We start from the raw sequence: 13,995 nt of genomic DNA, 5'->3' as shown, positions 1-13,995 counted from the left end.
CTCTGGTTTCAAGTCTATATGTTTTTTTGTCATTTTTTCCAACCACATGTGGATTTTAGTCCAGTATTTTTTAGCATCCGCACAAGTCCACCATATATGGTAATATGAGCCAGGTGTCTGATGACATTTCCAACATTTTTCGGATTTATTCTTGAACATTCTTGCTATTCTTGTCGGGGGAAAATGCCACCTGAAAAACATCGTATATAAATTTTCTTTATATGCTGTTGACATTGTCATTTTATAATTTTGAGACCACAATTTTTGCCATTTCTCTAAATCGATCCCATATCCAGAATTCTTCCCCCAAGCAATCATAGTTTCTTTAACTTCTTGTTCTTCTAGTTTAATTTCTAATAAATATCCATACAATTTTTTAATCATCTTTTCATCAGTACCTGTCAAAATCTTATCTAAGTCAGTCAGTTTGTCATAGAAACCTTCTGTTTTAGAATCTTTATCATACCTCGAGTGTATTTGCGCATATGAAAACCAATTCATCTTATACCTTGTTCCTCTAGTTTTTGCATAGATTTAAGTTCACCCTTTTCATTCAATATTTCACCATATCTAACTATTTGTTCCTTTTTGTATATTATAGGATAAGAAAATGCTTCAATAGTCGATAACCAGACCGGAATTTTCAAATAACATTGTCTTTTAATCTTCTCCCAGTTTAACCACAGAGACTCCCGTATATGATGTCTTCTAAAATATCCCTGTATTTTAGTTCCCTTGTACCATAAAAAAGCGTGCCACCCCAACAACAAATCATTTCCTTCTAATGTCAACAATCTAGTATTTCTTAGTGTTATCCATTCCTTAACCCACATCAGATTTGTAGCTTGGTAGTACAACTCCCAATTAGGCAAACCAAATCCTCCTCTAATTCTAGCATCTTGCAAAAGTTTTAACTTTATTCTCGCTTTCTTATCTTGCCATATATATTTCAACACAATTTTATTTAAATCTTCAAAGTAGTCTTTTCCAAGCCTAATTGGAATTGTTTGAAACAAATATAAAATTCTGGGTAATATATTCATCTTGATTGTTGAAATTCTCCCTATTAGTGACAGTTGTAAATTTTCCCATTTCGGCAAATCTAGTGCTATCTGCTGTTTAAGTTTAATATAATTATTCTCTTTTAATGTACTACATCTTGCTGTCAAATATATCCCCAAGTACTTAATCTTATTTGTGACCTGAATTTTCAGTAGGTCTGCTAATAGCATATTCTTTGTCAAAATCCTTGTCTTATCTTTATTTATTTTCAAACCAGCCACCTTTCCATATGTCTCTATCTTTTCTATCAATTTTGATGCTGTTTCTAAAGGGTCTTCTAAGATAAAAACCAGATCATCCGCAAATACTTGCAGCTTAAATTCTTCCTTTTTGATTTTCATTCCTTTTATATTCTTTTCATCTCTAATATTTCTGTTTAGCACTTCCAAAGTTAACACAAACAACAGAGGTGACAGTGGGCACCCTTGTCTTGTTCCTTTTCTTATATCAATAGAGTCTGTCAGTTCTCCCTCTATCATTAACTTTGCCGTTTGCTTATGATATATAGCTTCTATTGCTTGAATAAATTTTCTAGCAAAACCCATCTGTTCCAACAGTAATAACATGAATCGCCAATTCACATTATCAAATGCCTTCTGTGCATCTAGAACAGGGTGGGCAAACTTTTGGCTCGGGGCCGCATTGACTTTTAAAATTTGACAGACGGGCCGGGTCAGCACAAGATTTTTTGGGAATCGCCCCCACCCTTCCCCCTCTTCTCCCCTTTCCCTCCCTCGGAGGCCCCTGAGTCAGGAGTTGCTACCGCCGGCGCGCCTGCCGCTCCAGTCCCACGTTGCCTCGGGAAGGGAAAGGCAAAAGGAAGAGCCGCGGCGGTGCTTTGCAACGGAGCAGCGGCACCGGAGGCTCAGGCTCAGCGGCTCCTGGTTTTGCCTTTTCCTTCCCAAGGCAACGCGGGACTGGAGCCGCACGGAGCTGCGCCGGCGTAGCAACTCCTGACAGCCCCAGCTGGACACCTGAGCGGAGCCCAGGCGAAACTGCCTGTTGCTGCTGCCGGAGCACCACCGGTCGCCTCCTCCAAGCAGCCCGCCCGCCCGCCGGGCTTCCTCTCTGATGCACGGCTCGGGGCCAGGCGTGAGCGCCCGCGAGTTAAAAGGAAGCCGAAAGTTGCTGGGAAGTTGCTCGGGTGCTGGGAGCAGGCTTTTAAAGTGCCGCCCGAGCAAAGTTTAAGCCTGGAAGCCCCGAAATCCGAGCAACTTCCCAGCAACTTTCAGCTTCGTTTTAACTCGTGGGCGCTCGCGCCCCCGAGCCGCACAGCAGCCCGATCCAAGCAGCCCGCCCCGCCCGCTGGGCAGAACCCTTCCGCTCCTCGGTGGGAAGACGCTCCAGCCTGCAAACTTTGCCTTTGCAAAGCCCTGGAAGCCCCGGAAAACCGAGCAACTTCCTAGCAACTTTCGGCTTCGTTTTAACTCGCGGGCGCTCGCGCCTGCCCGAGCCGCACGGCGGAGGGGGAGCGCCGGCGTGTCGCCTCCTCCAAGCAGCCCGCCTACCCGCCCGCCGCCGGGCTTCCCCTCCGCCGCGCGGCTCGGGGCCAGGTGCGAGCGCCCGCGAGTTAAAACGGCGGAAAGTTGCTGGGAAGTTGCTCGGGTTCTGGGAGCAGGCTTTTAAAGTGCCGCCCAAGCAGGACCGCCGAGCCGGGAAACGGGCACCAAGGCAGGGCAAGGCTCCACCAGCAGCGGCCTAGCTTTAGGTGGCTCCAAGCAGCCCGCCGGGTGGAAGACGCTCCTCGGCGGGAAGACGCTCCAGCCTGCAAGCTTTGCCTTTGCAAAGTTTAAGCCTGGAAGCCCCGGAAAAAAAAGGGGGATCGGCGGGGACTCACCTTCGGAGAGGTCGCACTCGAAGGTGATTTCGAACTCCCAGCCGAGGCCTTTGCAAATTTCTTTTCTTTCCTACCCCTAGATCGCTCCGCACTGTTTTGCAGCTTTGGGGGCCACGTGGCACAGGGCAATACGCCACGCCCAGCGATTTTTTTCAGGGGCGGGCCGGATTGGACAGACCAATGGCAGCGAATTTTTTCAGGGGCGGGCCGCATTGGACAGACCAACGGGCCTGATGTGGCCCGCGGGCCGTAGTTTGCCCACCCCTGATCTAGAAATATCAGAGCCATTTGTTTTTCAGGATGTGCCTTGTAGTATTCCAAGGTGTCCAAGATTACTCTCATATTATCTTTAATTTGTCACTTTGGCAGAAATCCATTTTGATCAGGATGGATAAAATTATTTAAATATTTTTTAAGTCTTTCTGCCAATATTGAAGCAAAGATTTTATAATCTGCATTTAGTAGAGAAATGGGTCTATAGTTCTTAATTTGTAATGGGTCGGCCTCCTCTTTTGGAATAAGTATAATATAGGCTTCTGATCATGATTTAGGTATCTTCTTCTTTAACATAACTTCATTCATAACTTCTAGCAGTGGAAGATTCAACGATTCTTGTAATGTTTTGTAAAATTCTGCCGGAAGTCCATCTGGGCCTGGTGCCTTTCCATTATTTTGCTTCTTCAGTGCTTCAGCTAACTCCATCATCGTTATATTGTTGTCTAACATTTTTTCAGTCTCTTTAGGTATCTGAGGTAAATTAGTATTCTGTAAGTACTGTTTAACTCTTTCCTCATCAATATTCTCTTGCATATATAATTTCCCATAGAAGTCTCGAATGATTTCCTTCTTCTCTTTGCTATCATGGCAAACTTGGCCTTGGTCATTTATTAATTGCAATATGTTCCTTGATTCTTTCTCCTTTCTCAATTTGTATGCTAACCATCTACCTGGTTTGTTTGCGTCTTCAAAGTAGTTCTGTTTAGCACCTCTACTTTTCTGTGCTAATTCTTCTTTTTCTATTTGACCCATTTTGTGTTTAATTATATCCATTTTTAGCTTGATGTCCTTTTTCTGTGGCATTTTCTGTAGCTCTTTTTCAAGTCTTTTATGCTCATCCTCTAGGGCCTTAGAGGCTAGTCTTTTCATAGTATTCCTTTTCCTTGTATAGTCTATTATCAAGCCTCTAACATATGCCTTCATTGTATCCCATACATTCTGAATTGATGTATCTTCTTTTTTGTTTTCTCTAAAGAAAAAAGCCAATTCTTTCTCCATCCACTGTGTGAAGTCTTTTTCCTTTAAAATAGTATTATTTAATGTCCATCTAGATCTTCTTTTTTGTCCTTTCCATTTAATTGTCATTGGATTGTGATCTGCCCAAATACTTGTTTCAATATTTATTTCTTGAATGTTAGTTATTAATTCTGTTGACATCCATATCATATCTATTCTGGACCATGATAAGTGTCTATTTGAATAGAAGGTGTATTGTTTAGTTTTAGCATTTCTTTCTCTCCATGTATCTTTTAAATTTATTTCATCTACCATTTTAAAAAAAGATTTAGGGAGAGTCTTTCTGTTTTGCTTTATTGTTTTCTGTGCTGTATAGTCCAATTTATTGTCTACAATTCCATTAAAATCTCCCATCATAACTATATTAGCATAGTCCAGTTCAATTATTTTTGTATGTAATTTTTTGTAGGATTCTTCTTGTTTGTCATTCGGAGCATAAATTGCAATCAGGAGTGTTTTCATATTATTGTCCATTATTTCCACCATTAGTATTCTTCCATCATCATCGGTATAGATCAATTTTGCTGGGGTGGTCTCTTTAATATATAAAACCACTCCTCTTTTCTTACATTGTGTCAAGGAAGTAAATATTTTCCCTAATTTTGGCTGTACCAACAATTGCTCATATTGTTTTTTAATATGTACTTCTTGTAGACAAATTATATCAAATTTTAATTTCTCTAATTTATGAAAGGTTTTCCTTCTTTTAACGGCTGTGTTAAGTCCATTTATATTAATTGTAATCATTTTTTTCTCTTCCATGGTTATATTTTATAGTTAGGTTTAGCAGCTCTCGTAGATCTTAGTTCACGTTGTTCTTTGGCTTCCACCTTTCCACCTACTGTGCCTTCTTCTTTTTCAGTCGCCATTTGGCAGTCCTCTTGGAATTCAATTAGTGAGATCTCTTTTTCTGCCTCTTCCTCTTTCCTTCCAAAAAATTCTGTATAAAATAATTCCGCTTTCTCAATTGAGTCAATTCTATGTCTCTGTTCTTGCCATGTGAACATTAAACCTTCTGGAATCAGCCATCTATAATTCACCTCTTTTTAAAGTAGCATTTTAGTCAGGAATCGGTATTCTCTTCTCATCTCTCTCACTCTTCTGGGTATTTGTTTCAAGACCACAATCTCCTTGTCTTTGTATTTCAATGTTTTCTCTTTTGCCACTTGCAATATTTGCGTTTTAATGGCTTTCTTTGTAAATCTAATGTGAACTTCTCTTGGTAAGCTATTTCTCATCGCATATCTTGTGAAAACTCGATAAACCTCATCTATTCCATGAATCATCTTCTCTTGAGTTATTTCCAAAGCTTCAGCCAGTATTTCTATCATTATCTCAGCTAGGTTTTGTCCTTTTTCTTCCTCTACGTTTTGGAATCTAAGATAGAATTCTGATCTATCCATCTCCCATCTCAACATACCACTTTTGTCTTGTTCAACCACTGTTAATCTATTATCAATATCTCCAATCTTCTTGTCTCTTTGTTTATCTTCTTCTTCAATTTTTTGGAATCTCTCATCATACTTCAACATCACAAGGGACATGTAGGAAAAAGTGAATATCATTCTTAAGTGGAGGAAATGAAGCCGGGTGGTTTCTTTAGGCATTGTAAACTGACTGGAAACAAATAACTTTGATTTGCGGACAAAGTCAGCCAAAACCAAACTCCTAAGGATGATTAGGATGAGGCACGGTGGCGCAGTGGTCAGAGTGCAGTACTGCAGGCTCCTTCTGCTGACTGCTGGTTGCCTACAGTTTGGCAGTTCGAATCTCACCAGGCTCCAGGTTGACTCAGCCTTCCATCCTTCCAAGGTGGGTAAAATGAGGACCCAGATGGTTGGGGGCAATAGGCCGACTCTGTAAACCACTTAGAGAGGACTGTAAAGCATTGTGAAGCAGTGTATAAGTCTATGGGCTGTTGCTATTAAGAAAAAGTATGCTTGGAAATGCAGTTGTACTGCTACAAATTGGTGCATAATTGCAGAAAGGAAATTGAGCTAGGCCCCCAAACACTGGAGTTGTGAATGTGCCAGGCTGACAGACAGACAGATCTTGCTGGTGTTTGCTGGACACATATAGTGAACCTAGAAGACTAAAAATTAAAAAAAAATTGCAAAAATAAAATAAAATAGTGAACCTAGAAGATCATGTGCCACACTGTTTACTGGGTGTTCCACTTGTGTCTTGCAAACTGCTTCTGGGTGCTGTGAGCAGTGAGGCACCCATAAGGACCCCCTGTTACCTCGCTGTTACCTAGGCTGCCATTGTGGTCCAAGAGTAAAAGTTGGAAGCCAAGGAAGAAGCATTTCTTCTTCATCTTGATGTATTGCTCTTTTGATACAAAGTGCCACTTTGGTTAGCCTAGGAAATCAATACATTCTGAGGTTATAAATCAGTGACAAAAGCGCAGTTCAGTGTATTTGTTTCAAGAAAGAATCCAGTGGTCCAGTCCGAGTTGCTAAGGAGAGCTGTGTGGTGACGAATGGGTTGCAGGCAAAGACAAATGGGAATGCGGCTCCTGGACCATTTATCCTCCAAGATGTTTTCCTCTTCCTCTTGGCACATGCCTTCTCAGCATCTCTTGGTCTGCATTTTTCTCAGAGCAATTTCTAGATAGGTTATTTATTTATTTAGCGTATGGCATACAGTGTCGGGGAAATCTACAAATGCTAGACACAATGGACTCCTGACAACTGAATTGCTCGTTCATTCTGTTCACGTCTCCTGCTTGGCACGTGCCTTCTCAGCACCTCCTGGGTCTGCATTTTTCTCAGAGCAATTTTCCAGATAGGTTGTTTATTTGTTTGTTTGTTTGTTTGTTTGTTTAGAGTATGGCATACAATGCCAGGGAAATCTACGAATGCTAAACACGATGAATTCACAGAATGAATGGTTAGTTCATTCTATTTGGCGCTTTCATGCCTATCCATGGGGTGAACTAGCTTACACCAGCTGACCAGTGGCGCTTGGGTTTCTGGGGCTTCTCCGCTGGTCTCATCTCTCCTCATCTCATGTTGCATTGCGTTGTGTTGCCTCGCATCCAGCCAAGTCCACCACTGGCTTCCATTCCTCGTGCACACAAACACAGCTAGGTTTAGCCCAACAAAGTGCTTCCCATTTATCTACTCTCAATATTGCCTGCTTTCGAATTGCTGAGTGGGCAGCAGCCAGGGAGCAAGCGGCAGGAGCTCATCCAGTCTCAGACAGCTGGACTCGAACCGCTGGAATGCAGGCCATTTCTGGCTGGCAGTTCTAACGTCATTAAGCCACTGCGCCACCACGTCCTCTCTAGATAGATATTTGGGAACTGATTAAATCGGGCATCCAAGTAAGTGGACCTATATCCAACAAGCCTGAGATGCAGAGGGTAATGGGTGCTGAGTCCTTTAGGATTTGAGATTTGAAGAAGAGACCAGGGCAGGATATCAGCTTCATGGATAAACAGACAAATAAAGAAATAATTGCCAAGGAAGATCAAGAATGCAAAGCTAACCTAGACATCAGGCGTAACAATAAATGTAAGGAAGGCTGAATTAAAGAAGCCAGTTTTGGGGGGTTCTGGCATTTGAGCAACCTGGGGTAAAGCTCAGGTGTTATCCTCAGAAGAGGTAGTTCCATGTTGCTGGGCCACAGATAAGGCGGCATTTCTGGTGGCGCAAAGACGTTTCCGGGAGAGAACAAGAGAAACCAATGGACTGAGTAACTTGTAGGAAGATAGACAAGATGCTGAATACCTTGTTCCATGTTGTTTAGAACAGAGATCTCCAAACTTGGCAACTTTAAGACTTGTGGCTTGGATAAGCTATGCTGCCTGGAGAATTCTGGAAGCTGAAGTCCACAAGTCTTAAAGCTGCCAAGTTTGGAGACCTCTGGTTTAGAACTTTAAAAGTTGTCCTCCCCACTTTATACTGAGCCTGGAAACAGTTTGACAACCGGTGAAACTGGTGCCTGATTGGGAAAGTGAGACACTGTCAACATCCTAATAATTGTAACCTTCACTTGTGCTATATCCTTTTTGCTGAACTGTACTGTATCCTTGCCAGTCGGTTGTTTTAATGCTCCCTCGTATTTGAAACACAAGCACCCTCCCTGCACATAGAAAACTCTCCTTACTGGGGACATAGCTAGCTTATCAGACACAGAGCATGTTGTATGATAGTCACTGCTGTTTTTCCTTTCCAGGTCTATGGTCATCACCTTGCCCAGGATGCCGGAGGGATTCCACAGTCTTCCCCAGTGGCTTTACAACAAGACGGAGGTGATGCTGCAAGGCCTGGTCAAACAGAGTGACCCCCAACCTGTTATTGAGTATTCACTGGCTCTCATCACCATCTTAAATGAGGTATGAACTTATGATGGGAGGATGCTGGTGTCTTTTGTCAACTTTGTGAAGTTAAAAATGAAACTAATTTGCCTAATCTCACAGTCTTAGAAAGAGACACACACAAGTGGTGGGAGCGAGACATGTTTAGGTCTCCTCCTCCTCCTTCTCCCTTCTCCTTCTCCCTCTCCCCCTCCTCCCTTCCCCCTCCTCCTCCTCCTCCTCCTCCTCCTCCTCCTCCTCTTCTTCTTCTTCTTCTTCTTCTTCTTCTTCTTCTTCTTCTTCTTCTTCTTCTTCTTCTTCTTCTTCTTCTTCTTCTTCTTCTTCTTCTTCTTCTTCTTCTTCTTCTTCTTCTTCTTCTTCTTCTTCTTCTTCTTCTTCTCCTCCTCCTCCTCCTCCTCCTCCTCCTCCTCCTCCTCCTCCTCCTCCTCCTCCTCCTCCTCCTTCTCCTTCTCCTTCTCCTCCTTCTCCCCCTTCTCCCCTTCTCCTTCTCCCTCTCCCCCCCCTCCCCCCCCCCTCTTTCTTCTTCTTCCTAGTGTATTCCCGTAAGTGCAGGATCCACTTTTCGGATCATTGAATGCTATTTTGCACAGTGAGCTGCGTCACCAGGGCTTAGGCCCACAGCTTGCATATCTTTGTTGATGGGGTCTTGCCATCTCTGTTTTGGACACCCACAGAGTCGCTGGACATTGGCTTCTAGTTGGTAGGCAGTCTTGGCCACAGTGGAAGGTGCTGCTCTCTGGATTTAAATGAAATCCACCCTGGTTTGGTGTAAGGAAAACTCCAGCCGGCCTTTGAGCTTCTCTTCTTGCAAACTGCCTCCTCGGGAGACCTGTTTCCTGTCCTGCTTCCTTCAAGATCTGATAGAAGCTGACTTTTCATTTTCTGTCCTCCTACCCAAAGCACGAATCTTCGATGTATCCAAAGCTGGGAGCTGAGCCCGATGCCCCACTCCAGATCTGGATCCGGAAAAATGTTACCAAAACCCTGACCTCCTTAAATGTCAACACGGTGGATGACATCCGACAGATTGTGGCTGCACTGGCCCAGTGTATGGTAGGCGTTTTGGGCACAGGGAGAAGGCTGGGATGGATGGGGGTTGCTTAGACTGCCTCAAATCTGCTTCACAAGCCAGTATGTTGTGAATCATGTGGGAAGGGCGGCGGTGAGCTTCCCTGGTTTAAAATGGGCTGAGAGTAGAAACAGAGAGCAGGCAGAAAGTCTTAAGTGAGAGGTGGGGAACGATCAGTGGTGGTATTCTACTGGTTCGGTCTGGTTTGGCCGATCCAGTAGCTTCGAGGACCATCTGTGAACAAATTGGTTAGCTCCGACGATCAGCTGCTGGGGGACAATCACCTGCTGGGCCCACCTGGGCCCACCCACCCCTCTATACCGAGCTTTATTTCCTGCTTTTCAACCTCAGCTGCTTCACGTGGCACAGCCGATTACCGTGAGGTCAGCTGTTGAACAGGGAGAGTGTAGCGTTGCAGGAGAAGGTTAGTAGGAAACCTTCTGCGCGTGCAAAATGCACCCACCAAGCCACACCCACAGAACTGGTGGTAAAAAAAATTGAAACCCATCACTGGGAACGGATGGCCCTTTTATGACTTGTGGACTTCAACTCCCAGAAGTCCTGAGCCAGCTTGGCTGACTCAGGACTTCTGGGAGTTGAAGTCCACAAGTCATAATAAAAGGGCCATCGTTCCCTTCTCTGTCTCGGGTGATTTCCTCCTTAGCCTCCCTTCCTGCCTCCTATTTTCTCTCTTCCTTGCTCGTCTTTTCTAAGTGAACCCAAACGTATTCTAAAGGAGAGCCAGTTGAGTCTAGGGCGTGAGGCACTCAAGCACCCTGGGGACCAAAAACGTTTTGTGTCCTGACTTGCTTGCACTGTGCTTGGGATTCGCAGGTGGCCAGTAAGGAATTTGTCTGTCGGTCTTGCCTGACAAAGACTTTGAGGAAGCTCGAAACGATGATGACTATTCTTCAAGGAGAGACCCTGCAAGGAACCATGACCCCCAAAGCCATTGCTGACAACATCCTCGATATTATGGGTAAGCCCTCCCCCCCAGAGGAAGGTGGGGCTGGTCCCAGAAGGAATGGTGTCCGGGCACCCTGAAACACCCATCTTGGTTGCTTCCTCAAACTTCAGAGCGAAGAGAAGGGGGCAGGGGTGGGATTCTACCGGTTCGGGCTGGTTCAGACGAACCGGATGTTAAATTTACATCTGCTTTGCTAAACCAACCAGTCGAACCAACCAGCTGGTCCCGCCTACCCCACCACTCCCCTCCCAGGAGTCTCCACGCGGCCTATTTTGGATGCAGGGAAGTGCAGGGTCTGCACGGAGGCTCTGGGAGGGTGAAAAATGGCCCTCCTGGGCGTCTGGAAACAGGCCTGTTTCTGGCTTCCAGAGGGCCCCCGGAGCCTGGGGGAGGCCGTTCTTCCCCTCCCAGAGGCTCAAGGAAAGCCTCCGGAGCCCGGGGTGGGCGAAACCACCCCCCACCGTGGTGCAGGAGGCTGACTAGGCCACACCCACCATGGCCACGCCCACCCAGCAACCGGGCAGAGGAAAAGGTTGACCCCTTGCTGAAATTTTTGAAGCCCACCCCTGCTTTGCATGCCAGCAAGTCTTCTGGCCCTGATTTTGGCGGGTTGTTTTTGCAGGAGACTTGATCCACCTCGTCAACGCCGTTTCCCAGGAGTCCGAGCGACAGGAGCTCTACAGCGCCCCAAATCGGGAGCAGGTGGCTTCCAAAGCCTACACCTTGTCCACTGACTTGATGCGCATCCTAATGAAGTCCCGAGTGCTCAACGAGGAGCCCCTGGAGCTGGCCGGGAGCAACATCACAGCCAGAGGGAAGCGAGCCAACCCCCATGCCCTGCTCTGCTACGGGGACACCCCGAGCTGCCAGTTCTCCATCCCCCAGGCCTTCCGAGCCACCTTCTCTGACCTGACGGACGTCATCCAGGTCATCTTCCATGTTGACTACAACCCCTTTCCCTTTGGCTACATCACCAACCACAGCGTCTCCTCCGAAGTGGCCTCCATGGAGTTCCAGAGCAGCAACGGCACAGAAATAGCGGTTGGTAGCCTGGATCTGGAAAAGGCCATCACCGTGGCGGTTGTGGACTCTGGCCTGAAGAACATCACCGTGGGCACAGTGGTGGTGGAGGAGAAGAATTCGGTGCACGTGGTGGTCTCGATGGAGAACAGCAACACGGAAGCCGGGCTGTACTTCCAGGTCACCTTCAGCATTGCCACAGGTAGGTGCCCGATGGAGACACCCCGCTAGAATTGTTGGCCTCTCGGAATTACCAGCCTTGGGTCTAGCCCTCCGATCTTCTTCAGGAGCTCAAGGAAGCACAGAATCAGAGGGAGGGAGGGATCATCTAGTCTAGCCCCTGTCCAGGGCAGGAAGATCATGTTCGAGAGATCCCTATGGAAGGTGAACATCATAGCTTGCACAACTTTGAGGCCACTCTTCGTTTTTTATAATTATTTTATTAAAAATTACGACTTACAACAATAAAAACTAAACAAAAATACTGTAAAAGAATAGAAAAGAAAAATAGAAGGTGCAGATGATAGATAGATAGATGATAGATAGATAGATAGATAGATAGATAGATAGATAGATAGATAGATAGATAGATAGATAGATAGAAAAGAAAAAGAAGAGAAATGGATAAAGTTATCATATCCTCCTTCACCACAACAGATGTCAGCAATTTTGGTAACTTATCACTTTCTCTCAAAATACAACAAATGATCTCTACTTCCCATATCCCTGACATATAAACAAATCCATAATTCATCATCATTTCAACCTTGATGCCTGCGAAAGAAGGAGGGAGGGAGGGAGGGAGGAATGAAAAAAAAAAGAAGACAGCCCCCTTGAAGAGTTCCAGAATGTCTCCTCCTCCCAGTCCCTGCTGAAGCCGCTCCCTGCTTCTCTGCCCTTCCTGGTTTCAAAAAAGCCATGCCTGGATAGACTGGTGAGCCTCTGGCTAGGAAACCCCCCTCTTAGCTGGGACCCCTCCCTACCGTGTCTCCTGTCTGCCAGATCGTTACGTCTCCCGGGAAAAGGAGCCGTTTCTTGCCGTCTGTCTCTTCCACTCCCCTGAGCGCAACTGCACGGCCTCCAAGGAGATCTCCCTGGAGGACATGAAGGAGGGGCCGCAGGGCGACCCACGGCGCTACACCATCTTTGTTCCCCCGGGGTGAGTGGGACCTCTGGGGCCACAGGGAGGAAGTGAGGTGGGAGGGCACCTGTTGTGGTGCATTTTTCTAGTGCTGCGAGGTCACTGATGGCCAATGCAGGAGATGCAAAAGAGTGGTGGGCGAGGAAGCTTTCTGCCCACCGTGGCCACGGCCTGCTAGATAAGTGGGTGCAAGTGAGCCACGTGGCCACTCTGTCCTGCCCCACCAGGTGACATGTTCCTTCTCTTGATTTAGGATTGCAGACACAGTGAGAGACCATCACTTGAACATCACCAACCATTTCGTGTGGTCCCCCGTGGAGGTGACTCTGGGTCTGTACAGCTCCCTGTGCCAGTATTTCAACACGGAAGAGGCCCGCTGGAAGACGGAGGGCATGGCTCCCTTGGAAGGGGCCACTCCGGAGAAGGCCCTGTGCTTAACCCAGCACCTGACAGCTTTCGGGGCGAGCCTCTTCGTCCCCCCGCACTCTGTGCAGTTCATAAAGCCAGTGAGTGAAGGGAGGGGAGCTTTGATGGATGCTCTCGGTGTTACGCACTGCTTCTGTTTTTAATTTGTTGTACCTTGGCGGTGGCTGCTGTTATTTTTGGATCAGAGAAACTCAGTTCTCCTCTTGCATGAAAGTTGGCGGATGGGTCCGATCCTTCCTTAAAAGCCTTTTCCTGTGGAATGGGCGACCCAGCCGCAAATGGAAAGGTGGAATTTCTCCATCTGGTCACGTCAACCGAAACGGCTCAGAGGCCAAACCTAGAAGTACGGTGACCTCTGTTTTGGTCACAAGGGACAGCCCTTCATTTCAGGAAGCTGCCTTTTAAATGTCTTCATTTTTCAAAAACCTTTGCCCTTCCATCAGCTAACTTTTACTGCACAAATGGTCCTGCTTTAATGTACGGACTTTGGCGTCCATGTGAAAAATATGCAAAGTGAATGGTTTTTAAAATAAATTTACATATATTGTTTGATTTTAGCTATTTCTATTAGAATATGCTTTTTTATAAAAGTTTTTTTTTGCTCTTGAACTTTTCTTTATAAAGCAAATTTACAAATATTTTAAAATTATATATATGTATGTATGTATATACGTATGTATGTAAGAATGTATGTATGGTATTCAGCTTTGTCCAGGTATTTTCCCACGTCATTATAGTTGTGCTTTTAAAGTTGTAGCGACGTTTCGGCAGAATCTCATCTGCCATCATCAGGCTTCTGTATTGTGTTCGTCTGTGAGTCAGACTTTCACAGCCGTTTCTGTTTTAAATTTGGTGC

General features: G+C 45.6%; 1 protein-coding gene across 1 annotated transcript in view; it reads left to right on the top strand.

Annotated features, from left to right (window-relative positions):
* PKD1 (polycystin 1, transient receptor potential channel interacting) overlaps nucleotides 1-13,995 on the top strand; it is a 196,672-nt gene that overhangs the window by 124,015 nt on the left and 58,662 nt on the right. The window contains 6 exon segments of the mRNA XM_087973113.1: nucleotides 8,375-8,534; nucleotides 9,417-9,569; nucleotides 10,420-10,564; nucleotides 11,175-11,774; nucleotides 12,575-12,731; nucleotides 12,967-13,219. Coding sequence (XP_087829239.1) covers nucleotides 8,375-8,534; nucleotides 9,417-9,569; nucleotides 10,420-10,564; nucleotides 11,175-11,774; nucleotides 12,575-12,731; nucleotides 12,967-13,219 — 1,468 coding nt within the window.

Source organism: Notechis scutatus, chromosome 12 (genome assembly GCF_049901735.1).
Source record: "Notechis scutatus isolate UNSWTSFEM ecotype Mainland chromosome 12, rNotScu1.2, whole genome shotgun sequence".
Lineage (NCBI taxonomy): Eukaryota > Metazoa > Chordata > Lepidosauria > Squamata > Elapidae > Notechis > Notechis scutatus.
Note: the sequence above shows the minus strand (reverse complement) of the source record. Positions and strands in the feature narration are given on the sequence as shown.